At 38.1% G+C, this 26,448-nt stretch overlaps 11 protein-coding genes and 1 non-coding gene across 12 annotated transcripts; 8 read left to right on the top strand and 4 right to left on the bottom strand.

Annotated features, from left to right (window-relative positions):
- Positions 1–115: 115 nt before the first annotated feature.
- On the top strand, positions 116–2,596 carry PHYBLDRAFT_143773 (hypothetical protein; the record flags this gene model as incomplete). The annotated part of the gene is made up of 7 exons (XM_018431064.1): positions 116–806; positions 977–1,012; positions 1,164–1,186; positions 1,224–1,521; positions 1,756–2,159; positions 2,190–2,244; positions 2,316–2,596. The coding sequence occupies 7 exons, from the start codon at positions 116–118 to the stop codon at positions 2,594–2,596; spliced, it is 1,788 nt and encodes a 595-aa protein (XP_018293560.1).
- Positions 2,597–2,623: 27 nt separating this feature from the next.
- PHYBLDRAFT_166756 (hypothetical protein) lies at positions 2,624–5,485 on the top strand (the record flags this gene model as incomplete). Its single annotated transcript, XM_018435476.1, has 3 exons — positions 2,624–3,287; positions 3,309–3,792; positions 4,978–5,485. The coding sequence occupies 3 exons, from the start codon at positions 2,624–2,626 to the stop codon at positions 5,483–5,485; spliced, it is 1,656 nt and encodes a 551-aa protein (XP_018293559.1).
- A 267-nt stretch (positions 5,486–5,752) lies between these two features.
- PHYBLDRAFT_166755 (hypothetical protein) lies at positions 5,753–8,869 on the top strand (the record flags this gene model as incomplete). Its single annotated transcript, XM_018435475.1, has 5 exons — positions 5,753–5,897; positions 5,957–5,998; positions 6,060–6,284; positions 6,342–6,736; positions 7,448–8,869. 5 exons carry the CDS (start codon positions 5,753–5,755, stop codon positions 8,867–8,869), a joined length of 2,229 nt encoding a protein of 742 aa, XP_018293558.1.
- Positions 8,870–9,000: 131 nt separating this feature from the next.
- PHYBLDRAFT_166754 (hypothetical protein) lies at positions 9,001–10,297 on the bottom strand (the record flags this gene model as incomplete). The annotated part of the gene is made up of 4 exons (XM_018435474.1): positions 9,001–9,165; positions 9,264–9,449; positions 9,514–9,819; positions 9,875–10,297. 4 exons carry the CDS (start codon positions 10,295–10,297, stop codon positions 9,001–9,003), a joined length of 1,080 nt encoding a protein of 359 aa, XP_018293557.1.
- Positions 10,298–10,826: 529 nt separating this feature from the next.
- On the top strand, positions 10,827–12,278 carry PHYBLDRAFT_143767 (hypothetical protein; the record flags this gene model as incomplete). Its single annotated transcript, XM_018431063.1, has 6 exons — positions 10,827–10,844; positions 10,932–10,980; positions 11,051–11,118; positions 11,185–11,246; positions 11,912–12,012; positions 12,124–12,278. The coding sequence occupies 6 exons, from the start codon at positions 10,827–10,829 to the stop codon at positions 12,276–12,278; spliced, it is 453 nt and encodes a 150-aa protein (XP_018293556.1).
- Positions 12,279–12,818: 540 nt separating this feature from the next.
- On the top strand, positions 12,819–14,671 carry PHYBLDRAFT_166752 (hypothetical protein; the record flags this gene model as incomplete). Its single annotated transcript, XM_018435473.1, has 3 exons — positions 12,819–13,674; positions 13,746–14,221; positions 14,282–14,671. 3 exons carry the CDS (start codon positions 12,819–12,821, stop codon positions 14,669–14,671), a joined length of 1,722 nt encoding a protein of 573 aa, XP_018293555.1.
- Positions 14,672–16,685: 2,014 nt separating this feature from the next.
- Positions 16,686–17,856, top strand: PHYBLDRAFT_143764 (hypothetical protein; the record flags this gene model as incomplete). The annotated part of the gene is made up of 4 exons (XM_018431062.1): positions 16,686–16,961; positions 17,018–17,323; positions 17,419–17,604; positions 17,695–17,856. 4 exons carry the CDS (start codon positions 16,686–16,688, stop codon positions 17,854–17,856), a joined length of 930 nt encoding a protein of 309 aa, XP_018293554.1.
- Positions 17,857–18,009: 153 nt separating this feature from the next.
- PHYBLDRAFT_64429 (hypothetical protein) lies at positions 18,010–19,818 on the bottom strand (the record flags this gene model as incomplete). Its single annotated transcript, XM_018441294.1, has 4 exons — positions 18,010–18,173; positions 18,381–18,573; positions 18,787–19,568; positions 19,596–19,818. The coding sequence occupies 4 exons, from the start codon at positions 19,816–19,818 to the stop codon at positions 18,010–18,012; spliced, it is 1,362 nt and encodes a 453-aa protein (XP_018293553.1).
- Positions 19,819–20,310: 492 nt separating this feature from the next.
- Positions 20,311–21,725, bottom strand: PHYBLDRAFT_64428 (hypothetical protein; the record flags this gene model as incomplete). Its single annotated transcript, XM_018441293.1, has 4 exons — positions 20,311–21,056; positions 21,253–21,378; positions 21,472–21,513; positions 21,578–21,725. The coding sequence occupies 4 exons, from the start codon at positions 21,723–21,725 to the stop codon at positions 20,311–20,313; spliced, it is 1,062 nt and encodes a 353-aa protein (XP_018293552.1).
- Positions 21,726–21,993: 268 nt separating this feature from the next.
- On the bottom strand, positions 21,994–23,724 carry PHYBLDRAFT_166749 (hypothetical protein; the record flags this gene model as incomplete). Its single annotated transcript, XM_018435472.1, has 3 exons — positions 21,994–22,521; positions 23,095–23,545; positions 23,711–23,724. 3 exons carry the CDS (start codon positions 23,722–23,724, stop codon positions 21,994–21,996), a joined length of 993 nt encoding a protein of 330 aa, XP_018293551.1.
- PHYBLDRAFT_t105 lies at positions 23,628–23,699 on the top strand. The gene has a single exon. It is a non-coding gene; the product is annotated as a tRNA-Pro (tRNA).
- Positions 23,725–24,336: 612 nt separating the features above from the next.
- Positions 24,337–26,361, top strand: PHYBLDRAFT_64426 (hypothetical protein; the record flags this gene model as incomplete). Its single annotated transcript, XM_018441292.1, has 6 exons — positions 24,337–24,367; positions 24,580–24,758; positions 24,836–25,020; positions 25,063–25,533; positions 25,560–25,907; positions 25,944–26,361. The coding sequence occupies 6 exons, from the start codon at positions 24,337–24,339 to the stop codon at positions 26,359–26,361; spliced, it is 1,632 nt and encodes a 543-aa protein (XP_018293550.1).
- Positions 26,362–26,448: the final 87 nt, after the last annotated feature.

The following is a 26,448-nucleotide window of genomic DNA, read 5'->3' as shown; positions in this document are numbered from 1 at the left end:
TTTACAATTGTATAAGACCTTTGTCCGCCCAAAGTTTGAATATGGTTTGGCGATCTCCACTCTACTGAAACAAGATATCAAAGTGCTGGAGTCCATTTAAGATAAGTGTCTTCGCATGATTGTTGGGGGGCATGCCACGTCCTCTACAATTGTGTTAAAGCACATCTGCAATCTGCCAAGTATGAAGTTTTGTGCCGATGCTCTTATGGCCAAGTTCTGTATAAGATCATGCTTTTTGCCAGCCCAGTACCTTCTGTCTCTTTTGCACCATCATCATACCGTCTATTCTTCACTTGTCTCCTTGGAAAAAACCCATCTTCTGTCTAATCTCCCTCCAACACTCAAACTTCGAAGCCCTAGTGCTGTAAAAAATCATTTTGAAAGCATTAGAGAAGCTGGATTTGCAATCTTTCTCCAGTCCAATACACAAGTTCTCATTCAAGCATGCCGCCCAGTTCTTGGAGTTGATCCAATCTTGTTTTTGCCAGCCTCACGTGTGGAACGTGGCCGTTTGATTCGTTGGAGAATGGGGTGGTTACCAGGCAAACCAAAGGAATGTCCTTGTGGATCAGATCACACCTCACACCGCCATTTGTTGGATTGCCCACTTGTTCCTATGGCACTATTTGAACAGTTGCCTCAACCTGACCAAGATCAGATACACAGAATTGATTTTGCCATCACATCCTTGCCTTTGTCATCTCAAGAACTGCGATCTGCTTACTGGATACCACTGCTGACTATTCTCTGGCACATAGATGTTATATGTAATCCTGATGGTGACTATTCACATGAGACTGAACATGGTGCTCTTTGGATATAATTTAGACTTTTTCTTTTCTTTCATAGCTCTTCACTTTCCATTGTTCTTTACTCCCTTTATCTCTCTTCTTTCTCTTTTGTTCTTTGCTGTCTGAAAAGTTCTTTGTTCTGCAATTCTGTCTCCTCCCTTTCACTGTTACAACTATTTTCACAGCTGCAAAGTGGAGAGCAGATTCAGCCATTGAAGCTAGTATGATTTGATCTTCTCTTTCCCCTCTCTTTTTTTTGTCTTTTGTGATCCCTTAGGACTTTTTTATATCTTCTTTTTGTACTTTGGAGGCTATATGATCTATAGATTGCCAGCAATATCTCCTTTAATAAAATATAATCTTTAACCTGAGCTACATCCCCACTTCTCTTTCACGTAAGCTTCACTTTTTTAAATTTTGGGGTTTTTAAAGTTTGCATCTATACAATTCTATCATCAATCCATTCAAAATATTGCTTCAACCATTGCATCCATTGTCAAACACGACGCATCTACCCTTCCCACCACCGCATCCATTGTCAAAAATTTTTTTCCTATCGTTCCTGCCATTTTATCACCAATTTTCACTTTTTCTCTGCCGATTGCTGCCATCTCAAGATCATCGCCAAACATGTCGCAATTGTTGCCTGCTAATTGTATGCAAAGTCTGCCAGCCGAACTTGTGACGTTTTTAACCAGTATGCAGTCACAGTTCAATGCACTTAACAAACGTACAGCACATTTGGAATCTCTTGCTGTCAAAATTGTCTAATTGCATGCTCAATTAGCTAATGTCCGGCAGGAGAATGCTGATCTCCAATCTTAATTGTTGCAAAACAATGTGACTGGTCCTGTTCCCAGCTCTGCTTCTCTTCCTGCACTCCAGTCAACTGCAGATCTTGGAACTGCTGCCTCCACTTGGGCCACCAAAACAAGCTTGATTCTGCCAGCCAAGACACCTTGAGTTCCTTCTGCCTGCCGGGTTGCTGCCTCTCAAAGACTGTTCTCTGACAAAACTGGTCCTGATGGTTTTGAATATGTTTATATTCCTTGCTCACGTCGAATTACACACAGTGAAGTGCGCCGCTCTCTCCGCACTCTTGGTGTTGACACTGGTCACCTGTTAGATATTAACTTTCCTGCTCATGGAGTTATTGGAATTCTTGTTCATGTGCAGTATCTTGAGGAATTTAAGTCCCAATTAGCTAGTGCTAAGGTCTCTCTTGCCAACAACTTTGATCCACTTGATCCTAAAAATGTTGCTGATCCCAAGTTTGCCAACTTGTCTGTCTTTGGTCTTGAAACCCAGGCTTTGGTTCTCCAAAATGCCTGCTGTCTCCAAGCTCTCAAGTTTTTGCGTTCTCACTTGGTCCTGCCAGTTGCTCACTTCTTTGTCTAGTCAGGATGGATTGGACTTGAGGAAATTCCTGTCCGACCAGTAGCTGAGCACTTTGGTGATGCTCCAAACAAAAAACGTGCCCTTGATGCTCTCACTGCTATGGTTGAATGAGTGACCTTTCAATAGGATTATGGAATGCTAATGGGCTTCAACCTTGTGCAATTACAGACGTGCTCAATCACTGTCAATCTCTTCATATGCTTTTTATAACTGAAACATGGCTCTTATCCCCAGCCCGTCTTCTGACCTCATGGTCTCAGTTTCATCTCTATGGATCTCCTGTTGCTGGCAACTACCACGGATCAATGGGGGTGTCATTGTTAGTCTCTCCTTCCTGTCCTTATGCTGTCACACAAATACCTATGCCCAACAACTATGCTCTTGCTGTCAAGATTGGTACCCTTTGACTTATATGCCTTTACTTATCACTCTCTATGCCCACTCATGAAGCTCTTGATATTCTCTCAGCCATTCCTTTAACTGATGATACCATTATATGTGGAGATTTTAATGCACGCCTTGGTTCAGTAACTGGTGACTATGCATCTAACCCTCGTGGTGTAGCTTTAGAGCAATGGCTTGAAGAACGATCTTTAACTGTCCTCAATGGAGTTCTCTCACCATGCACACCCACATATATTTCCTTTCGTAACAAAGTTGAAATCAGCAGCATCATTGACCTTTTTATCACCAACACCAACTTTGCCAACCCTTCTTTACACATTGCAACCAAACTATCTTTAGGCTCTGATCACCGACTTCTCTCACTTTCCTTTACTTATGACCTGCAACACTCACCACCAGCACCTCCACCTATGTGCCAAACTTGGAATCTGTCACGTCTTTATGAAGAAGATGTCAGATCATTATATGTCACCACCTTTGTCACCAAATCCGCCTCCATTCTCACCACACTACAAGACCTTGTTCAGAATCCGCCAACTATATGTCCACCCATTGATACTCTTACTAACTCTTTCAATGCACTCATTTATGACTCTCTTAGTAGCTCAATTGGTTCTCGCCCCCCTCGCCCCTCACATTGGAAATCGTTTTGGACCCCTGCATTGCAAGCTGCAGCCGACCATAGAGATGATTGTTACAAGCAATGACGTCGAGCTTGTGGCATTGACAAGATCAATTGGTGGAGCCGGCACCAGCATGCACACAAGGAGTTTCGTCAGCAAGTTCAGACAGCAAAGCATTTGTCTTGGCATGCTTTTTGCCACTCAATGAACTCGGATTTCAACAAGGCCACATCTAAGATAAAACAGTTGAAACGGCGCAGGCAACTACAACACACATTTCAGCATGATGATGGCCCAGCAGTCGCAGCAACAGTTATGTGTGATCATCTTGCATCTGTCTATAGTGGACATATTCTTCCTGACATTCGACCTTCACCACCACCACTCAACATCTCTCTCATGCCTTTTGCCTCTGTTGACTCCCCATTCACCTCATCAGTGGTGGAGGCCTTCATGCAATTTATGCCTAACCGCAAGGCGCCAGGTCCTGACCACATCCGTGCAGAAATGCTAAAACCCATTTGGTCTCACATCTCACCTCTCCTTGCCTGTCTTTTCACCATCTGCTGGCAATGGTCATACACTCCTTCTCTCTGGCGCCAAGCCCAAGTATTTCTTATATTTAAAAAGGGTAACCCTCAGAATGCTGCGAACTACCGTCCCATCTCCCTTACTTCTGTGGTGTGCAAGTTGTTTGAGATGTGCATAGCTCCTGAGTTGCATAAGTTCTCTCCTCCTCTGGATGTTGCCCAAGGTGGATTTCGTTTTTGCCGTGGTGCTCTTGATCAAGCTCTCTGTCTGCATGACCTGATGAAAGCTCATTTTCATCGTCATCACCACTATCCAGTAGTTGCTTTCTTGGATATCAAAGCAGCATATGACACTGTAGATTGGCATGTAATTTGGGATGCCCTTTTCAGACGATCCATACCACCTGCTCTCCTTGGACTTTTGGTCAATATGTTTGATGATGTGTCTATCTCAGTTCTTCTTGGAAATTTCACCTCACATTCATTTTCACCCAAGACAGGTGTTCTCCAAGGTTCAGTTCTTAGTCCTCATCTTTACTCCATTTATATCAACTCCCTGCCAGCTCTTCTCTGCACAGTTGCATCTCCCCTCACTTCTACCTATGTACTATCATCATCTCCCTCCTCATTGGATGCATATCAGTCTCTTCTTGCTCCTTCATGTGTGGATGGCTACCAGCACGCAGTCTCATCAACGCCAATAAATACACTTCTTTTTGCTGATGATGTGGCAATATTTGGTTCTGCTCATGATGTTCAGACTATGCTCCATTTGGCTGCCCAACACTCATTTGCTCTTGGTTTTCGTTGGAGTCCATCTAAATGTGCTATCATTTACCCTCCTTCTCGTTCTGCAAACCATTCAGATCTATCTCTATATGATGAGATTCTTCTTGCAGTGGAGGAATTTATATATCTTGGTGTTCCCTTTCGCAATAAAGATATTCATGGGCCTTCTATTGTCACTCATCATCGTTCTGGAGCCCTGGCAACCATGGCAACACTGAATGCAGTTGGAGCATGCCGGTCTGGATTCTCTCTGCTTCTCAGCTCTCATCTGTATAGGACCTTTATCAGACCAAAATTTGAATATGGATTGGTTATTCTCCCTCTGAAAAGAACTGATACTATTCAGCTTGAGAAAATCCAAGATAAATGTTTGCGCATGATTGTTGGTGGGCACTGAACCTCATCTACAACTGTGCTCAAACATATATGTCACCTTCCTAGTATGAGTTTCCGTGCTGATGTGCTGATAACAAAGTTTTGTATTCGTGCTCACTACCTTCCCTCTGGCTGCCTTTTGTCTCTTCTTCACCGTCACCACTCTCAGTCTTCATCACTTGTCACTCTTTGTCATAATACTCTCCTTCAAAGCATCCCTATTGATTTAAATGTTCATAGTGGCAAAGCTCTCAAACATCACTTCGAAACCTTTCAACAGTTCAAAACTGATCAGCTCCGATTGTCTTCAAACCAAGTCTTGTTCCTAGCATGCTGCCCTCTTTTGGAAGTCAATTCTATTCTGTTCTTGCCTGCAACTAGGGTGGAACGTAGCCGCCTTGTCCGCTGGAGAATGGGTTGGTTGCCTGGCACTCCTAAGAATTGCCCTTGTGGTACTGACCATACCTCACGTCGTCATCTTGCTGTCTGCTCTTTGGTTCCTGGCCATTTGTTGGCCTGTCTTCCTATTCCATCTGATCAAAACTATAATCCAATTGATTTTGCTATACACTAGAAAAACATACGGGAATTACCATGTACAAAGTTAAATTATAACAATAGAAAATCTGGGGTATTTTTTCATCTCAGCTTTTTTTGTGTGTTCAAGATGAAAACACTGTTTTCCGGTTTTCTATTGGCTTGGATACAACAGGCGAAAATATTATTTATTATTATTATTATAAAGACATAACATTTCATTATAAAGACATAGTAAATTTAGTAAACGTTGTACTTGTTTCCTTTTTCTCTTAACACTTCAAAGTAAAAATAAATAAACATTATGTCCACAATTCCTGAACTCTACAACGAAAAGTGCCATTGTGCTGGATGTAGTCAGAACGATCTCGGCTATAGTTTTGTTGCCAGAAGAACTGCTCAACGTCATAACAAAAGGGCAAGACTAAATGCCATAAGATGTGAAAGGGGTACAATATTTGAATTTATTTAATTGTATTGTAATCCATGAAATAACGTGTTGTAATAGACATGTCTACCCAAAGAAATATGATGGAGGTCGATGATGAACGTAAGGTTTATTTAATTCAGATACCGTTAGATATTAACCAAGTGTTATATTCTAAATGTAGCTATCTTAACCCATCAACCCGGAGCCCTGGAAGAATCGTACACTCAGACAAACTCACCTGTTTGGGAAGGAGCTTCAATGTCTGACACTGAAGACGTTTCCGTTACTAATGACGCGATCAGCAATGGCGACAATGATGACAGTGGAAGCAACAGCAATGAAATCAGTGAAGACGAAAGCGAAGACGATGTTATTGAGCTCGACGACAATGAATTGAATAGTGAAGGTCAGTTAGTGTTAAAAATTTTTTAAAAAAAAAAGCGTTAATTTTTTTTTATAATAGACCCTTTTGCCACCCCCGATATGCCCCAGAACCCAGTGCACAGGTTCATTGCTACTTTTGTGGTGATGTTCGCTTCCCGCTATGTGGTTGACAAGGGCGCCGTTGTCTTGATCGAGTTCATCAACAAGCTTTTGACAATTTACGAGCAGGATTTCCAACTGCCCTTGAGCCTTCCTGGTCTTCAGCGCATGACAGGTTTCTCAGCCATGACCAAAGGCATAAAGAAATTTGTTGTGTGTCAGGATTGTCACAAGGTGTACGAAGAAAGTGCATCTGTCCCGTCTCATTGCGATTTCGTAAAGCTTGGTGCACGCTCGTCTTGCAACTGCCAATTGACGAAAACATCAGCATCGGGTGCTTTGGTGGCCAAGCGTTCATACTTGTACCAGTCCGTCGTTAATACTTTACGAATGTTTTTTCTTCGTCCAGGATTCGAGGATAAAATTAGACATTGGAATCACGAGCTGAAGATGGTGGATACGATGTGTGACATATACGACGGTGCCATGTGGAAGGAGCTCAAAGACAAAGATGGCGTGCAATTCACAAAGGATTCGCGTTCATTAATGTTGACTCTCAACATCGACTGGTTTCAACCTTTCGATAACGTCACGCACTCGACTGGTGCCATATACCTGGTAGTAAACAATCTGCCTCGCAATGAAAGATACAAGCCAGAGAACACACTTCTCGTAGGATTGATGCCTGGCCCGAAGGAACCCAAATCCGAAGAGATAAACCATTATCTCCGGCCTATGGTAGATGATCTGATAAGATTGTATGAGGGACTGGCAATCCCAACTTTCGAGTGTCCTAGTGGTGTCCGCGTCCGTGCCGCATTGATGATGGTGGCCTGTGACATCCCGGCAGCAAGAAAGACAAGTGGTTTCACCTCGCACAACAGTACATGCGCATGTTACAAGTGCAACAGACATTTCCCTCGCTTGGAAAACGGTGTCAATGTTGACTTTCGTGGGTTTGACTTCTCTCGGTGGGTGCTTCGTGACGGTGTAGAGAACAGGTTGCATGCTGAGGAGTGGGAAAGTGCTAGTACCCCCTCAGAAAGGCATCGGCTGGAGGTCGAAAATGGTGTTCGATGGTCGCAGTTGCATCGCCTTGGATACCTTGATCTAGTACGTGGAACGATCATCGATCCCATGCATAATTTATTCCTGGGAACGCCTAAAAGATTGATGGATCGTTGGATCAAAGACGAAGACATTCAAGATGGCGATTTTGCGGCAATGCAGAAGACTGCAGAAACGATGATTGTGCCTGGTGGATACACCTCTTTGAACTCGAAAATAGGAAAGCAGTTTTCGTATATGAAGGCAGACGAGTGGAAGTCATGGGTGCTCGTATACTCGCCAGTTCTGTTGAAAGATGTTCTTGCAAAAGACAGATTCGAAAACTGGATTAACTTTGTTGATGCATGCCGCCTGTTGATCAAGCCAACGATCACGTTCGATGAAGTCAACACTGCCCATCAGTTTCTTCAAACTTTTTGCACCAGATGTGACGAGCTGTACAACGCCGAAATCCTCACCTGTAATATGCACCTACACCTCCATCTTCGAGATACAATTCGTGATTTTGGACCAGTGTACGGTTATTGGCTATTCGGGTTCGAGCGGTTTAACGGGTTGTTAAAAAATTTGAAGACAAACAGGAAGATCGGGTTTGAAGAAACATTTATGAAGAAATTTATTGAAGATGTGCACAAAGACGATCTTGTCAACAGTTTCCTTCAGAGTACCCGCCAGACATCTGCATTTCCTCTCCTTACCAAACTCACTTCTTCCTTTACACCCGCCACCATTCCATCCATCCGTCAACGTACCTTCCGCATACAGTCATTTGTCGAGGCTTCTGAAGATCCAAATGTACTTGTAAAAGGCAACGAACCTCTCCCTCCTTCCGCATTCCCTCTATCATTAAAATCCGCTACCACAATGAGTGACATTCACTATGTTCATCTCTTACAATACTACAAAGTTGCGTACAACAATGAACAATTAGTTCACTTTCAACAAGCGTCGGAATCACCATACTTTGTCGACAATACAATCACCCTGTTGAAATACATCAACATCCTTGGGCAGGTCTACAAGGGTAAAGGTGAATCTGGAAGTCGTGGCTCTCTTGTACAAGCAAAGTTCATTGGAAGTACTGGTGAGCATATCATCGCATACACGGGTCAAATACAGTACATTTTCACCCATTCTTTCACTCCTCCACCCACCTCTTCATCCCTTACTCCCTTGCTCCGCACCCATCGCCGCCCAACACAACTTCTTCACAATTCTCAACATACTTTTGCATTTATCAAATGGTACACACCCGAAAATGATAAATCGCGAGAGTACGAACACGTTGAAACCTGCTTTCCAACATTTTCTCCTGACGATTTCCAATGTGTATTGCCAGTGCATAGAATTATGTTAGAAGTAGCAACTGCTGAGCACACAACACGCAGAAAAGTAAAAAAGATGCTGGTCATTCCTTTGCCAAAAAAACAATACATTTAAAAAATAATAAAATTATAACTCCCTTTTTTAAAGGCACACAGAAAAGAATAATCATAGTGTTTGTATTTGTTGGTACGTTTATCATTGTCAGATGGAGGATGTGGAGGATGTAGAGGATAAGAAAACAAAATTTATTGAAACTCATCTCTAAAAGCCCAGTGAGGGAGAAGGGACGTCAATCTAGGCGGGACTGCTAAAACAGCATCTCTACCGAAGGACCTCTTCAACATCTGACGCGAATTGAAGTCCATGCGATTACGCATAAAATCATCAACAACTGCAAGAAAGTGATTGTACTAAATACAAATAAGTGATTAATCAAAGTTCTGTTTCATTTAAATACATAAAAAAACAAAAAAAAGCTATATACAATAATGTAAACAAAAGAAATTACCTCATCGCTTCTCCAACTTGGACGCACTGTACGAATCGCACGGTTGCTCGAGACTCCAGGCATATCGTCTTCAGATTCGCCCTCAGACATTGCTTCTTTCTGTAAGAGTCCGTCGCAGCTCTTACCCACCTTCATATCAATTTCAGCCTTGAATGTATGGTAGGTCAGCTCGCGACGGTCAAAATGCTAGTTTATAAATGTATTAATATGAATACATTTAATTTGCAATCAAAATATACTTCTAACATACATCGGTCTCTCGACCTGCTTTTCTTGACCGAGAATTTGTCTTTTTGCGCGCTTCATAGGATTCCTTGACTCGGCGTCTCGTTCCACAAAAGTTTGTGTAGATACAATCGCTAATATCGGCCTGTCGAACACTAGTCCCAACAACCTTTGGAGCCAGGTATGCATGAAGGTCATGCATCAGCTGTCTGTTGGGTGGAAGTCTGTAATCAACATTAACATCCCAACTGCGCTTGCTGTCGTTAGCTGCAACTAGTTCCGGCTTATTTGATTTGAAGTTGTGTTTCTTCAACTCTCCTCGGATAAGAGCCTATACTTAGTGTGAGATATTATGTTGATGAGCTACTGTACATCTCAACACTTACTAAAACTCTAGTGCGATCCTGTTTACTAAGTTCACCAGCGTTTGCACCAGTAAGAACCACTGGACCAACAGAAGGAGCGACAGAAGGACCAACAGAAGGAGCAACAGAAGGAGCAGCAGAAGAGATACCAAAAAAAGCCTCAGAAGGTGTTGTATACCAATCCAGAGTAGAACCAACGGAAGAAGCTGCGAAAGGGACAGAAGCAGAAGCAGGTATAGTGGTAGGAGCAATAACTGCAAGAAGTTCTCCAGAGGCATCGGCAACGCTATCAAGTATTTCCAATGAATCTTTGTTCCCCTTGATAACAATGCCAATGTTTGAATCCATGGTCTTGAGACTTTCCTCCATAGCGGTGAGCCTTCTTAAAAGCTCAGTATATTCTGGGGATGGAGCCGGGGCAATTGACTGACGATTGTTAACCATGGTCTGAAAGCTATCTAATAAAATGTTATACATGAGTTGATTGTTAATTATATTTGTTTTATATATCTATTCATTGTATATATAGAGTGTTATTAACATACAAAAGAAGTTAGGTGTTAAGCGAAAGAATAAAGTGTAGTTAATGGAAAGATGGTAAAAGTAAAAGCAAGAACCCATTTATTATATTACACTTGTTGCTGTAAATACTCAGGATTTCTTTAATACGCGTATCTCTATTAATACTTCCTGGAATTAACGGGGTGCAAATCGGCTTTGAACATGCTTTTTTCAACTCAATCCAATATATGATTTCTGTCTTTCGGCCTTTTGGCCCTTTGGTCTTTTGTTCTTTTTGTTTTTTTTTTTTTCATTTACAAGTTTTCTCTCTTTTCTCTCTTTCCAACATTTATTATATTCACAGATTTTCTTGGTAAGATATCTTATTCTTTAATATTATATATATATATATAACTAAAATGATAATAATTGTTTTCTATTACTACAGACACTCGTGTTTTGTTACCTTCTGATGCATCCCCTTCACAATGTCCATCCGGATTAGCTAAGGTTAGTAAATATACTTTATGCTGTCATCCTATAAAATTATCCTGACCTTTTCCTTTCTTTTGTATAGGCCATATCGCCGAAATTACTCTCTACTATTAAACACGGTTATGAACACGGTAATATTTTATTTTATTTCAATCTATCTCTTTTTAATAAGCACATGGCTTAACATAATTTCTATTATAGATGAACCTCCCTCTCATGAGCACATCGCGAATCAAGAACTTTCATTTCATACGAGTGTCATTGACATGGTAATTTTTTTTGTACATATAACAATATTATTTATTTTGTATATTAATGTATATCATTTACTGAAGACAATATTAGCGTCTCCTATGTACTCTCTTGGTCTGCAAATAAATCCTTTTGCTTCGGGTAGGTAAATGAAATATTCTACCACACAGTTCACAAAAAATAATTTTTTTTCAGCATTTTTATAGCCAAATAAAGTATATTGAGTACTATGGTTCGCATTTATGACGCCTTTTCTTTTTGTCTCTGGTAAGCTATTATATTGCAAGCATAATTACATATATATATTCTTAATATCCACGATTTCTTGTTCAAACAGTTAACACTTTTCTAATTTCATAGAACAACCATTTACAAGCAAGCAACACACAACTGGGCTTTTCTCTGGGAGATATTGTTTGGAGAATACTTGTTTTATCAGAACATTGGCCATTTCAAATTGTATGAAGGATAGAACACTAGCCAGAATGTTCCTGAATATTAAATATAACCACTGTACTATAAACCTAAGAATATTCTTTTCTTTCTAATAAAAACAAAATAAACCAATAATTATTATAAATAAATTAAAGATCGGAGAAGTGTATGGAAGCAAACAGTATAAGAAGAAGTCTCTAAGATTGGATAAAATAAATTCAAATACAACAAAACCCTGTAAAAACTGGCATATCCATAAATTAAACAATGTAAAAACTGGCATATCCGTATAATCGATCTTTCATTTATCGTTCTTTTAATCGGAAAGCGGTAGGATATATTACAACAAAACGTAATTCTGAGTTGCCGTTTTAGTGCATGTGGTAAAAACCCATATACAGAAAATGCAAACACATCCTACTATCCTGCTGTTCTGACCTTTTCCTATGTTCGAAAGTTGGTCTTACCACCTATGAGTAAGCCAGCTTCATACACTTGTAAAAACTATCTGATCACATCGTAAAACCTGGTCTTTTCACATAATTAATTACAGTTTTACACATAAGAAAACCGCACCTCTTTTCCAGTGATAACTGCTCTCCCAAATTCTAGTCAGGCTCTGTGCCCCTCTTATTGGGTAGCACTGCTTACTATTCTCTGGCATTTTGACAAGCTTTGTAACTCTGATGGTGACTACACTCATGAAACTCACTTTGGTACTCTTTGGGCTGGACTTAGCTAGTTTTTGTTTTCTTTTTCTTGCCTTTCTTTTCTTTTCTATCTAATTTGCTTTCTCTTTTTATCTTTTCACGTATGAACTGCTGCCTGCTTGCACTTCTATCTCCTCCCTTTCACTGTTACAACATTTTTACACAGCTGCAAAGTGGAGAGTAGAGTACAACTCTCAGCTTATTAGTGTTAGTTCTTTTCTTCTCTTTCTATTTTTTTGTCTTTTTGTGATCCTTTTGGATTTTTTTTGCTTTTTCTTTTGTACTTGAGATGCTATATGATCTATAGATTGCTAGCAATATATCTCTTTAATAAAAAATAATCTTTAACCTGAGCTACATCCCCCATCTCTCTTTTACGTAAGCTACCGTTACACAAGACATAACAAAAAAATTGGTTGCATCCATACAAAAGCTTCATCAATCCGTCCTACATCTTGTTCAAAACAATACATCCATTGTCAAAAAAATTGCATCCATTACCACTGTTGCCTTATCTATCAGCAGAAAAAATTTCAGCCGATTCCGACAACTTTTCATTTTTGCGATCTCAAATGTCAACATTGCTGCCATCCTCTGTCATGCAGGGAATGTCACCCAATCTCGCCTCATTTCTGGGGAACATGCAGGCCCAATTCATGTCACTACAACAATGTACCAATGAACTTGAATCTCTTGCTGCAACTAATGCTAGATTAACTGCTCAATTAGTTAATGCGGAAAAGCTAATTGCTGATCTCAGATCTCAATTAGCATCTCAGAGCAATTGTCAAATTATAACAAATGCATCAACATCATCTGCACCAACCACACCCAAGGAGCCTGGCATTGAGACTTCTACATGGACTACAACTGCTGCTGCTGCTCACAACTCTGTTGTTGTTCCTACTGCTCTTTCTGTTCACAAGACTCCAAGACCTCCTTCTGTTCGCCGGGTTGCTGCTTCTGCTAGAATGTTTGCCATTCCCACTGGTCCCAAAGGATATCAATATGTGTATATCCCACGTTCATGTCGTCTCACACATAGAGAAGTGCGCAACTCTTTGAAAACACTTGGTGTTGATACTGGCCACATCTTGGATATCAATTTTCTTGCCAAGGATGTAGTTGGCATCCTAGTTCACAACCAGTATGCTGAGAAATTCCAGACCACTCTGACCACAGTTGCCATTGAGATCTTAGATGCGTTTGACCCTTTGGATCCCAAAAACATTGCAGATCCCAAATATAAGTCTCTTTCTGATTCAGAGCTAGAAGAAGTTGCTGCTGAACTTCATTCTGATCGTTGTCTGAAGGCTCTCAAGTACCTTTGTCCTCATGTTGCTGTTCCTGTTGGTCATTTCTTTTGTGATCAAGGCTGGATCTCTAAGGAAGATATTCCTGTCCATTCTGTTTCTGGTCCTGGTGCTGGTATTCATGATTTCCAATCACCATCTCGTCGTACCTCTGTTGCAATGTCTGAATGAGTGAAATCTCATTAGGACTTTGGAATGCTAATGGTCTGCAGCCTCGTGCAATTTATGATGTTCTTCAACACTGTCACTCTCTACATATGCTTTTTATCACTGAAACATGGCTTCTCCCCCCATCTCATCTCCCCACTTCTTGGTCCCAGATTCATCTTTATGGTTCACCTGTAGCTGGCAACTACAGAGGTTCTATGGGTGTTTCTGTTCTTATTTCTCCATCTTGTCCTTATTCTGTCCCTCAGATTCCTATGTCATCTAATTATGCTTTGGCCATCAAGATTGGTTCCCTCAGAATTGTATGCCTGTACGTACCGCCCTCTATGTCCACCCATGATGCTCTTGCAGTTCTCTCATCCATTCCTTTGACCAATGACACTATTATCTGCGGCGATTTTAATTCACGTTTGGGTTCACTTACTAGTGACTATGCTACTAACACTCGAGGTCTTGCTCTTTGTCAATGGTTAGAAGAACGTGCTCTTACTGTTGTCAATGGCCAGCTCTCACCATGCACACCTACATTCATTTAATTCCGCCAAAATGTGAAGATAAGCAGTATCATTGATCTGTTTATCACTAATATGTCCCTCACCAATGCCACTCTCAACATTCATACCGGCCTCTCACTCAACTCTGACCACCGTCTGCTTTCACTTTCATTTACATATGCCATCAATCCAACATCACATGCACCACCACCATCTCGCAAAACATGGAACCTCTCACGTCTTCAAGAACCTGATGTTCTCAAACTATATGCCCACACATTTGTCACTAATTCCACCAACCTCAAATCCACTTTGCAATCGACCTTTGAACACCCTCCTTCCTCACGTCTACCAATTGATGCACTAACTGATGAATTCAACTCACTCATTTATAATTCTTTAAGTAGCTCAATTGGCAACCGTCCTCCCCGTCCTTCACTGGAAAAATAACAATAAATACACACCGGGAAATTCAGGCATACTATTGTGAATATTCCGCATTTTACAGTGGGGTTTTGCCTATTTCCACTGGTACCAAAGCTGATCTGGTTACATGTGCACAGACCTGCTATCTACAAGTGTAAAGTTCGATAGCACTAGTGAAGTTGGGGTCAATAGTAATTTTATATCTTTGTATATAATAGAGTACCAAGAAAACTTTATTTCAAACTTTGTTTTTTTGCTGTAATACAATCTGTTTCCATGTTAAAGGTTAATAATCAGGGACTACGTCGCATGTGTATTGTTGAACTATCCCAGGGTGAATAGTTAGAACCATAGACATTTTATTGCTTATAAGCCAATCATTAACACTCTTTATTATGAGGTCATAGATTATCTGCTCCCCCAATTACTTGATATTCAATTATTATTGGTTTGAATTATAGTTTATTTTTGTATTTATTAGAAAAAATAGAATGATTCTAGGTTGATAGTATTGGAATAATATTATATGCCTCGGGCCGTCTTCACCGTTATCCTTCATATGACTCAAATCAAGCAGTGCTTTATATATAATGTTTGTACACCCTCATATTCAGTAGTTATCTTTGGCTCAGATACTATTTAACATAATAGAAGAGAAGTTAGATGTGTATTTAAATATTTACATGTTGTGAGTGATATATTAATTTGAGGATACATACAATATAATGGCTGAAGAAGATAAAAATAAAACTTTGAGAGTTCGAGGCATGGCGTCAAGTATAATTTCTTTAACAATGAAAATAATATAGAGAAGTAGTTTGAGTAAATTGGGTAACAGAATATGTAATGAACGTACCCGAAGAAAGTCAATTTATTTGTAGACCTAGATAGTACTTGTCAAGAGTTGATATAACCTTTAGTAAAAAACATATATTAATATACAGTATAAATAATACTATCATACATATTAAGAGAATAAAAGAAGAAGTCTTACCATGTCAATGACGGCGCCAAGACATAGAGGTTCTTGATTCATTGCATGTTTGGCAGATGAACATTCATTTGTAATAAAAATTATATTCTGTCAGATAAATATTAAAAGTAAATAAAAAATAAAAAAATTACTGTGTTGATGGTCTTGTTTAATTGTAGGGAATATTTTTGGCGATATTGTCTATAAAAAAGGAGAAAAGTCAGAATAATTTTATAGGAAGATGACATGAAGTATAGTTACTAACCTGGACTAATCCGGATGGCCATTGTAAAGAGAATACATCAGAAGGAAAAAACACGCTAGTATCTATGACAGCTGAAATAATAATTATTATTTAGTTATATTTGAAGAAAAGAATTGCTTTAAAAAAAAAGAAGATATGTTACCAAAAAAGTTTGCGAATATAGTAAAACACTAAGAGAGTATATATGTATCTATGACAACAGAATGTGTTAATCTTGTTGTTGTCTGTACAAAAGTATTTTTAAGAAAAATGTATCTTACCAGTAAAATTCACAGTTATAACAAAAATCAGAAAGAGAAAGAAAAGAAAAGAAAATGGTCAATAAGGAAAAATATGGAAAAATATGGAAAAATAAAAAAAATAAGTAAATAAAATACAAAAAAAAACAAAATAGGTAATTAAAAAAAATGAAACTCAAAAAAAATATCCAAAAAGCATAATAGATATAATGGTGTAGTATCTAAAAGCAATCTTTGTATCAATTTACACAGTGTGTGTACAAGAAGTTACTTTAGATATATTCTTTTAACCAAGATCAATCAAGACTAGACATCATTTTTTTTTGGAAATATAAATATATATTTTTGCTACAATTTTACTCACCCTTGCTCACGCACTCTTACAATTATTCTTACTTATACTCACACTTTCTCTCTCTATCTCCCCATCTTTTTCTGTCTTTTATTTTGGTATGTTTGATAATAAATATAATTGTAGTGTATAATAGAAATTTATTTAAAGAATATAAAAGCATTAACAGTTAATACATATTTGAACTTATATTTTTAAATTAATAGAATATGTCTAACCAAAATGAAAGCTATCCCACTCAACGCACTCCTGCTGAGAGAGAGATGACAAACTCTCTTGCCATCTTGCATCGTGACATGACTACTGTCATGAAAGACGTTGCTGATATCAAAGCAAAAACTTCGAACACTCCTGTGTCTGCTGTTTTGCAGAGTCAGCCGATGGCTTTAGTGCATGCTGTTGCTTCTGTGAGCATGGAAATGAATGTAGCTGGTTCTCCCACCATGGCTTCTGATGCAAAATCAGTCAACAAAACAAAAGCCTATGTATGTATCATACATATAGTAAATTATATCTTTAATAACTTACCAAGATTCAATAGAGACTTCTTTGGAAGCATTTGTGGGACCCTAAGTTCAAGTCAAAACATTTGGCTGAAATTCAAGCCAACAATGGCAAGCCAAGGTGGAACATGGCTGTCAACTTCAACCAGTCGCCAAACACTGAGTTGACAGAAAATCTTGTTGCCTACTTGGAAAGAAATTTTGTAGGAGCAGGACTGAGAAAAAGTGATGTTTGTGACTTTGTCTACACGAACTTCACTAGCAGAAAGCGTGCAGCTAATAAGTCTCAGGCTAAAAAGAAGTCAGACAATGCTTGCAACAGAAGGAGTAGCCGCAAAAAGGAGGTAAGTTATACTTTATTTATTTATTATTTGAATAATTCTTATCTAAGTCATTAATTTAAAGCAAAAAAAGAAAACTAATTTAATATTTTCAACAGCACTTGAAACGTCGCAAAACAGCGTACCAGTCTAAAAAGACTGCTATTGATGACGAGATAAAAAGAGATTGCTCTGGTCTCATTATAGAAGAGGCTATGTCTGTTGGTGAGTCAGACGATAGCACTTTGCCTCATGTTTCTTATAGTGGGCTTTGTCTTTGTCGTCCAGGTTGGAGAAGTGGTGAGGTAATTAGTTTTTTTAAAGTTGAAATATTTAATTTAGTTAATATATTATATTGTATTATACTGAATAAAATATTAATGTCTTTAATATAGTACAACCACTTCATCACACTTGTTGACAACAAAGTGGTAGCTGATTTAGGCTTAAATAGCCATCAATTGCTGTCACGTGCTTTTGGTGAAACCATTGAAGGATCAGTCTCTGATGCAATTGTGTCACAGTTTCCTCAGTGGGCTTTTAGAAACGGGCCCTAAATAAAGTTTATATTTTTTGTTCTTTTTTTCTTCATTCATAACGTCTTATACTTTAAATAACCAAAAAAATATATAAAGAGGCATTACTTGTTCTTTGTTTTTTATTTAATTATTCTCATAAAAAATCATAGTGCATAATTATTCATAAAGGCTTCAGATATAGTATTTTTTTGGCATAGGAATGACCAGCATTCTTTCTTTGTTCATATCAGTTACATCTACAGCAGTTGCGACCTCTAAGTGTATGTAATGTACAGGCAAGATGCTGTGATAATTATCAGCGTAGAATTCTGGCAAGCAGATTGCAATACCTTCATCTCTGTGTTCATTGTCATTTGTCAAATTATATCATCAGATGTATGCAAAAACATGCTGGTCTTGATGTAATGTTGATGCTCGGTGGTTTGGATGAGGAGGCAGAGTAAATGAATGTATAAAAAGATACTGAATTTGTCTGGTATATAGGCTTGAAGTTCGGTCATTGCTGCTATGAAAGAAAGCTTGAATGAGTGACCCGCGCTTACCAGAACTGTTGTTCCCAATATATGTTTGGCCAAGGAGATCAATTGATTTCAATTGAGTGATTTGGTTATTTACAAAATATTGTGACAATCTGGCATCGTGGTAAGAAATGAGATTGGGCATGGCATAGGCGATTTTATAATAATCTAACAATTGAGGATAATCAATATCACTCATTGTTGATTCTTTTAAGGACTGTAAAGAAAAGATGGATGGGAAAAGTGGTTCATTGCCTTTGATAGGTGCTGCTCAACTTAAGGATGAGTCTACAAATTGTTGCAGTCGGAAAGGTTGTTGGTTGGTTGGAGCATAAGTGGCATAGGTCATTATAGGTGCGGTTGTAGAGGTAAGTTTTTCGAAAAGAGGAAGGAATGGAATGAGGCTTGGACATGATAACGTATTTCGTACGTAATCAGCTTTGTATGCGTCTGCAGTGAATTTTGTCATATAGGTTGTTTCAAACCCATCTTTTCTGTTTGTCTTGTTATTCTTTAACAAACCATTGTATCTCTCAAAACCAAAAAGCCAATAGCCATACACGGGTCCAAAATCATGAATTGTGTCATGAAGATGGAGGTGCAGGTACATGTTGCAGGTGAGGACTTTTGGTTCATATGTATCTTCACAAGATTGACAGAATTCTTGTAGATATCTGTGTGCTTGGTCTATTTTGATGAAACTGATTGACGGCTTTACAAGTATACAGCATGCTTTTACATAGTGCATCCAGCCATTGAACATATTGGATGGAAGAACTGGTTTTAGAAGCACGGAAGAGTACACTAATACCCAAGACTTCCACTCTTCTGCTTTCATGTGCGAAAAGCCCTTTCCTATCTTTGTTTTCAGCTTGGTATAGTTGCTGGGCAATATCATCATTGCTGCAACTGTCTGCATTGCAAGCAGATTATTGTTTTTCATTTTCTTGATTTTTGTCCATGTTTCAATCATTCTCTTTGGTGTTCCCAGAAAAAGATTATGCATGGGATCAATGATTGTTCCATGTACTAGATCAAAGTATCTAAGGTGATACAACTGTGACCATTGAACACCATATTCGATCTTTAGCTGCTGCCTTTCTGAGGGTATACTCACACTATTCCACTTCTCAGCATGCACACGGTTTGCTCTATCACTTCGATGGCGCCACTGGTCACAATCAAATGCATGGAAATCAACAGAAGAAGTGCCTGGTAGACAAGAAAATTAATTGTCACATTTGTAACAGGCGCATATGCTGTTGTGTGCGGTGAACCCACTAGTCTTTCTGGCAGTAGGTATATCGCATGCAACCATCAATAAGGCTGCACGAACTGCTGCACCGTCTGTTTGCTGGTAGGTGGGTATCTGTATTCCAAGATAGAGCTGTATCATTTCATCGACTAATGGCTTGAGATAATGATTGATCTCTTCTGATTTTAGCTCTTTTGATCTAGGCATGAGGCCTGTTGTAAATGAGTATTGACTACTGCTGTAATTGAGAATAAGTCTGAAGGAAATAATATAAGGCCTCAGCTATTCCAGTCAAAGGTGTCTACCGATTACTTTATTATTTAACACACAGGTTTAGCATGCATGATAGTGATTATATTTCATATGATGATATCACCATAATATGGGATACATCAGTGGATTATTATAAGCATAATTATAACTCATAAACACATTTACTTTTGATGTTAATACTTCATTGGGACTACACACATTTATATAATTAATCATACATTAATTATCCCAAGATCACATTGCTCTGATTAAGGCTCAGATAGGATCGATTACCTGACCCCAGTCATATAATTTTCCCAATCCAAAACAATATAAATAGCAGTAGTAGTTCAGTGTAGGAACCTGGTCAAACTTTGATACAAAATCTTTCTCAATAAACAAAACCTACACAAGTTCTCACGAATCTTCGTTCCTAATTTCAAATCTTCATTTCTTCCTCTTAAAAACTTCTTCAACTTCAACCACTACAACAAGGCCAACAAGGATTGTATTTTCTGCTTTAAACTGCCCACTTCTAGGCAGATTGTTAATCACCAGATAGATAGCACCGCAGGAATAGCTAGTACCATTGAAAGGTTGGAACCAGTCGATGTTTAATGTCAGCATCAATGAACGAGGATGCTCAACAAAAAATTCATTGTCATTGTCCTTCAAATCAGTCCAGGCTTCACCATTGTAAACATCACACAATGTATCAGTGATCTTGAATTCTTGGTTCCAGTGCATGATCTTTTGCTCGAAATTGGGATAGAGGAAAAGAATTTTAAGAGCATGTGTGAGAGACTGATATACATAAGACTTCTTTGCGACCAAACCACCAGACAATGATTGGACCATTAATTTGCAATTACAGGCGGTATGTGCACCAAGCTTTATGAAATCACAATTCAAAGGAGCAGGTACACTTTCCTCATATACCTTGTGGCAATCCTGACACACGACAAATCTTTTAATCCCTTTTGTCATGGCTGAGAATCCTGTCATGCTTTGGGGACCAGAAAGTCTCACGGGCAATTGGAAATCCTGCTCGTAAATTGACAAGAGCTTGTTGATGAACTCAATCAAGACATCAGCACCCTTATTGACCACATAGTGGGAAGCAAACATTATCACAAAAGTAGCAATGAACCTGTGTACCAGATTTTCAGGCATATTTGGGGTGGCAAAAGAATCTATTGTAAAAAAAAAATAAAAAAATTAACACTCCCCCTTTTTTCAGATTTTTCTTTTTTGGTTCTTTTCCTTGAATTTTTTTTGGGTCTTTTTTTTATTAGTTAATTAACATGGACTAACCTTCAGTATTGAATTCTTAGACTTCAATCTCAACAATATTTTCTTCATTGTCTTCACTTTCTTCCCTGCCATTACTTTCTTTGTCATTGTCATTTTCATCACCATCACTACTTTCGCCATTCGACTCATTGCTAAAAGCAACCTCATTGTCAGAAATTGCGGCTCCTTCCCAAACAGGTGAGTTGGTCTGACTGCACATTGCTTCCATGGGTCCGGTTTGTTGGTTTGATATAGTTACATATAGAATTCAATTTTTAGTTTACTTCTCTTTTTATCACAATTAACGTTTCTTACTTTCAAAATCAATATCCATGAGATTTCTTTGAACAGATATATCTATTGAAATAAAACATTATATAAAATAACCAAAATGAAAATGAAAATGAAAAACAAAACATACTTCTTTCACTTCTTTCCATGTCTTCATATCTTGCTCTTTTATTGTGATGCTGAAGAGTTTGTGTAGAAACAAAGCTGTAGCCTTGTTGATTATTGCTGCATTTTGTGCAATAGCACTTCTTATTATAAAGTTCAGAAGTAGAGGACATGGTGTTTATTTTGTTATAAATGTTAAGATAAAAGGGAAACAAGTGTTACATTTACTTTATTTGTTCAAACTTTATAATAATAATAATAATAATAATAAAATAACTTGAATGGTTATTATATCCAAGCCAATAGAAAATTACAACATGACTTTATGAATATGTACACCAAAAAACATGCTGAGATGAAAAATTGCTCTAAATATCCATATGTAACCATGAATCTTCACACAAGGATATTCAGGGTCATTTCTCCAGTGCAATTTTTAGTTTATTCATTCATGCAATTGTTTTGGGTATCTTCCAGCTCCATGTTGTTATCGAATTCGTTAGATTTTGAATCTCCAATATTATCAATGATTGCATTTGGGTCGTCTTTTGTCTTGGCTGTTGTTGTGGTATCTTGAAGATCTTCAATATTTGGGCCAGTCAATGTTGTTATTATTGTTTTGCGCTGAGTCAGATATTCAGCTAATGTTGTTGCAGAAACTCTGTTAATACTGATGGTAGAGAAGTGATGCATCATATTGTTTCCAAGGTAGGCAGGTTGGTGGAGGCACATACGTAATATTCTGTTATCAAACAGCTCTTGAGCTTTGGAAGCATGGACATCTAAGGACTCCAAAGCAAGTTTGGGATCACAGATAATTTTGCCATCCAAAGGGCTGAAATGGGCAATTGGCACAATCTTCTGTTTATGAAAAAGATCAATCAATTTAGATTTGAAATCTCCATGGACTAAAAGTTCAATTACTCTATGAGCAGGGCAGTGAATATCAAGAATTCTGGACTGAGAGATCTTTAGGATGGATATCATTTTGCATACTTCATTATATTTATAAAAGCGTTTGCATGAGAGATACACAAAGTCATATGTAGAAGGTCCAGATGTGGGCTGCAATGCTCAAATGGTTTGAGCCTTTAGAATGTCAAGCTTCTGCTTTGAAACTTTTGGGACTGTGGCTGCAATAGTAGACTTGGCTTTATCAGCATATATTTGTTTGAACATACTGTTTGTTTTAGTGTCATCATCACTATTATTGTTTTTGTTATTATTGCTGTTGCTTTTATTGTTGTTGTTGTTGTTGTTGTTGTTGTTGTTATTGCTGTTGTTGTTATTGTTATTATTGTTGTTGTTGTTATTGTTATTGTTGTTGTTGTTGTTATTGTTGCTATTGCTGTTTTTGTTGTAGTTGTTGTTATTATTGCTATTGCTGTTGTTGTTGTTATTATTCTTATTGTTGTTGTTGTTGCTGCTGTTGGTGATATTCTTTGGTGCATGTTTGGATGTCATCAAGGATGTAAGGTCCACAATGTCTTTGTCTATAAGAGCCTGAAGCATAGACTTTAAAGTCTTATTAGATTCCTTAACTTTGTCAAAGGCCTCTTTCAAAAGAGCTAAAGAGGATCTTAGATCAGCAATGATTGCGTCTTTGGCTGCTAGTGTAATGCATCGTTTATGGTCTTCATCATAGTCAATCACAAAGAAAGATATTCTCTTTGTTGCAAAGTTTATACAGGTCAAATTCATCACTAATTGGTCCAGTACTGTAAGATAAAAAATTTGCTGCTTTCTGGCAGTTGGAGGGCAGTCAGATGTAGCAATGGGCGTAATTGAAGATTTAATTATTGTTTGAGCTCCGACTGGGAGAGAAGGTGTCTGGGGGGCAAAAGACTTTGTCAAGGTCTTTTTGAACAAGGTTTTCTTAAGCCTTGAAGAAGATAACTCTTGAACCAAAGGTGCTGGAGACTTCAAACTAGGCTTATCTGAAAGCTGGGAAAGAGATGCACGAGATGGTGTATGGATGGATAATGGGATACTTCTTAGTGATGTGATGCGAGGAATTGTTTGTTTTGAAATATTTAGGCCAACTTATACCAAAGACGCTCAGCGGAAAGAGAGATGGCTTCTTGGTTTAGTGGTATAATTCTCGCTTAGGGTGCGAGAGGTCCCGGGTTCGATTCCCGGAGAAGCCCTCGACCTTCACTTTTTAAGTGTCATTCCTGATGTCGTTTCTGAATTCTTGTAAGTCAATCAGAATGATGATTACACAGAATTCTCTTTTGAGAACGACGACCGAAGTGATTTCCTTTTGCTCATATGTCAAGTCTCGATCTGGTATTTCTTTTCTAGCACTTGTAACTAAGTCGCAGAATCAATACCACTGGGGATTATCAAGTTTATGAATAGTTTTTAGATAAGAATAAAGATGTTTTTTATTAAATATATTTCTTGACTGTTTATACAAAATGATAATTGATTTCTGGCTAAAAGAATAGCTACAATAATATGTCTTAGATGGTATCTCCTTATTTTATCCTACGGAGAGTTTGAATTAGTATTTAATTTAGTCCTGTGGCTTTCTAACTTTAATAACAGACAGTGGCTTTTGCATCCCACACATGGCATTTTTTTTCAACAAATAATCACTTCCCTCTTTCTTAAAAACAAACTTCAATTATGTCTAACAACAATATAAACAACACTATTTATGATATTCCACCATTCAACAAGTCTTGATCAACTCGCCTTTGGAAGGAATCAAGATGCTTCCTTTGAATTTGACAATATTAGTAAAAGCTAGTGAATGGGAAAAGTGTCTGGAGTGAATCAATGTCTTATGTTCAACAAAATGGAATAAAAAGTATAAATATTCTGGAAAAGGTTTAGTTTTTGGAGAGACTAAAAAATGCCACTGTGCTGGCCAATATATAACAAACCGCCAATTACGTCTTGCCCAGAAAGATACAAAGGCATGCTCTTGTACAGCTGCCTTAAAAATTATACAGCATCTTAACAACTCCAATGTTGTTACATTTTGCCAAACAAGGGCATATGTAAACCATGTTCCTTGAGACTGGGACGAAGTCAGAACTCTTCCTTTGCCTTCTGAAGCCATAAAGATTATTGAAGATCAGTTGAAAAGTGGCAGCAGCTGTAGAAGTACAAGAATTTCAGTTCTTAGACAGATTGATAGTTGGAGAGTTGGCGTTAGAAAGCCTAATTATGAAGAAATTTACAACAGAATGAGAAAGGTTTGTCAATGAATATAACAGAGCTTTCGTATTAAATTAATATTTATATATCAAATAAATACTCGTATATAAAATAGATGACTACTTTGTTATATATGTTTGCTTCTGATGAAAATGCATCTATTTCCATCTGGTTAAATGTAAAGCTAGCAGAACAAAACTATTGCATTTTTGAAATCAATCTTTCTGTTTATAATGACGGTAAAAAACAATTTGCCTTTGGATTTCAATCACCAATGCAAGTTTCAATCATGAGAATCTTGTAATCTTTTTGTCTCAATGCCACCCATTCCATTTCATCCAGAAGCAACGAAGTATTATATACTTTGGTCACTCGCCATCCTCAAACAGGAAAGGGATTCCCTGTTGCATACATGGTGACAAACAACCAGACAGCCATACCCATCAAACTTTGGCTTGACCACCTTCACATCAAGAGCAGCTTTGTACTAATGAATACCACCATTGACTGTAGCATTATAGAGGTTAATGCAATCAAAGAAGCATTACCTCATGCTACAATTCACTACTGTGATTTTCATGTTCTTCGCGCTTGGCAGCACAACCTTGACAGCAAGATTAAACTTAATGCCTCTTATATATCAGAACAACTTGGGAATTATAAGACTGCACTGAAGAACTACCTGAGACACATTCTCATCAAGTCCAACGAAGACATGTTCCTAAGAGCAATTGAAGATTTTAAACTGATGGTTCAGGATCAACCTCAGTTTTTGAAATATTTTAAGAAATGGACCGAGAATGAAGAATTGTTGTGAAGATGGGGGTCCCATACGTTAGCCAACAACATCAGAGATATGTGACAAGCAACTATGTAGAATCATGGCACAATCAACTCAAGACAATCTACTTTGGTCGTGCACGCATCAGAAAATTGGATCGACTGATTTTTATCTTAACAAATGATGTGGAGTTCTATTTTGAACAAGAGGTTGAGTGTATTCACTTCAACAATGATAAGATGGGTCCCATTGATAATGAGTTAGCAAGAAATTCTTTTGTTGCTTCAAAAATCCAAAATGACATGCTCCCTTCCATGATTATCAACCCTTTGGGTGAGACTGGTAACAGCATAGATGATTATAATGGTGAGTGGCAAATAAGATCTTTTGTAACAGAAGATAAGTAGTAAACCGTCAATATATCAAATGACTTGATACAAAGCTGCACCTGCCCAAACTTTCTGACCTGCCAGATCCCATGCAAGCATTCACATTTGTTGAAGCATTACTGTGGGGCAAAATTCAGCTTCATCAAGCAATGGGAGATAGCAGGAGTGGTATTGAACCGACAAAACACTGTAAATGCAAATGAGAACGAAGTTGAGGAAGAAGTAGAGGAGGAATTAGAGAGTGGAGGTACTGCTGAAGATAGAGGTGTATATGTCTTTGATGAAATTGCAGCTTATTCTGCAACGATGCATCACGGCTTTGAAGATCTTCAAACTTTGAAGACAATTCCTGGCTTAGATCAAACAAAGGCAGATCTTATAAAAAGAGCACTCGCAGATGCTGTGAGGTTGATGGATGAATATAGAAGTGAGAACCCTTCATATTTTAGAAACTTGAATACTCAGAGATAATAATAAAATAATAAATATATATCATTAAAAGATCTTAAAAGTACAAGAAAAAATATTTCTGATTGGTATAAACAAATACAATTCTAA

This window comes from Phycomyces blakesleeanus (assembly GCF_001638985.1).
Source record: "Phycomyces blakesleeanus NRRL 1555(-) unplaced genomic scaffold PHYBLscaffold_7, whole genome shotgun sequence".
NCBI lineage: Eukaryota > Fungi > Mucoromycota > Mucoromycetes > Mucorales > Phycomycetaceae > Phycomyces > Phycomyces blakesleeanus.
Note: the sequence above shows the minus strand (reverse complement) of the source record. Positions and strands in the feature narration are given on the sequence as shown.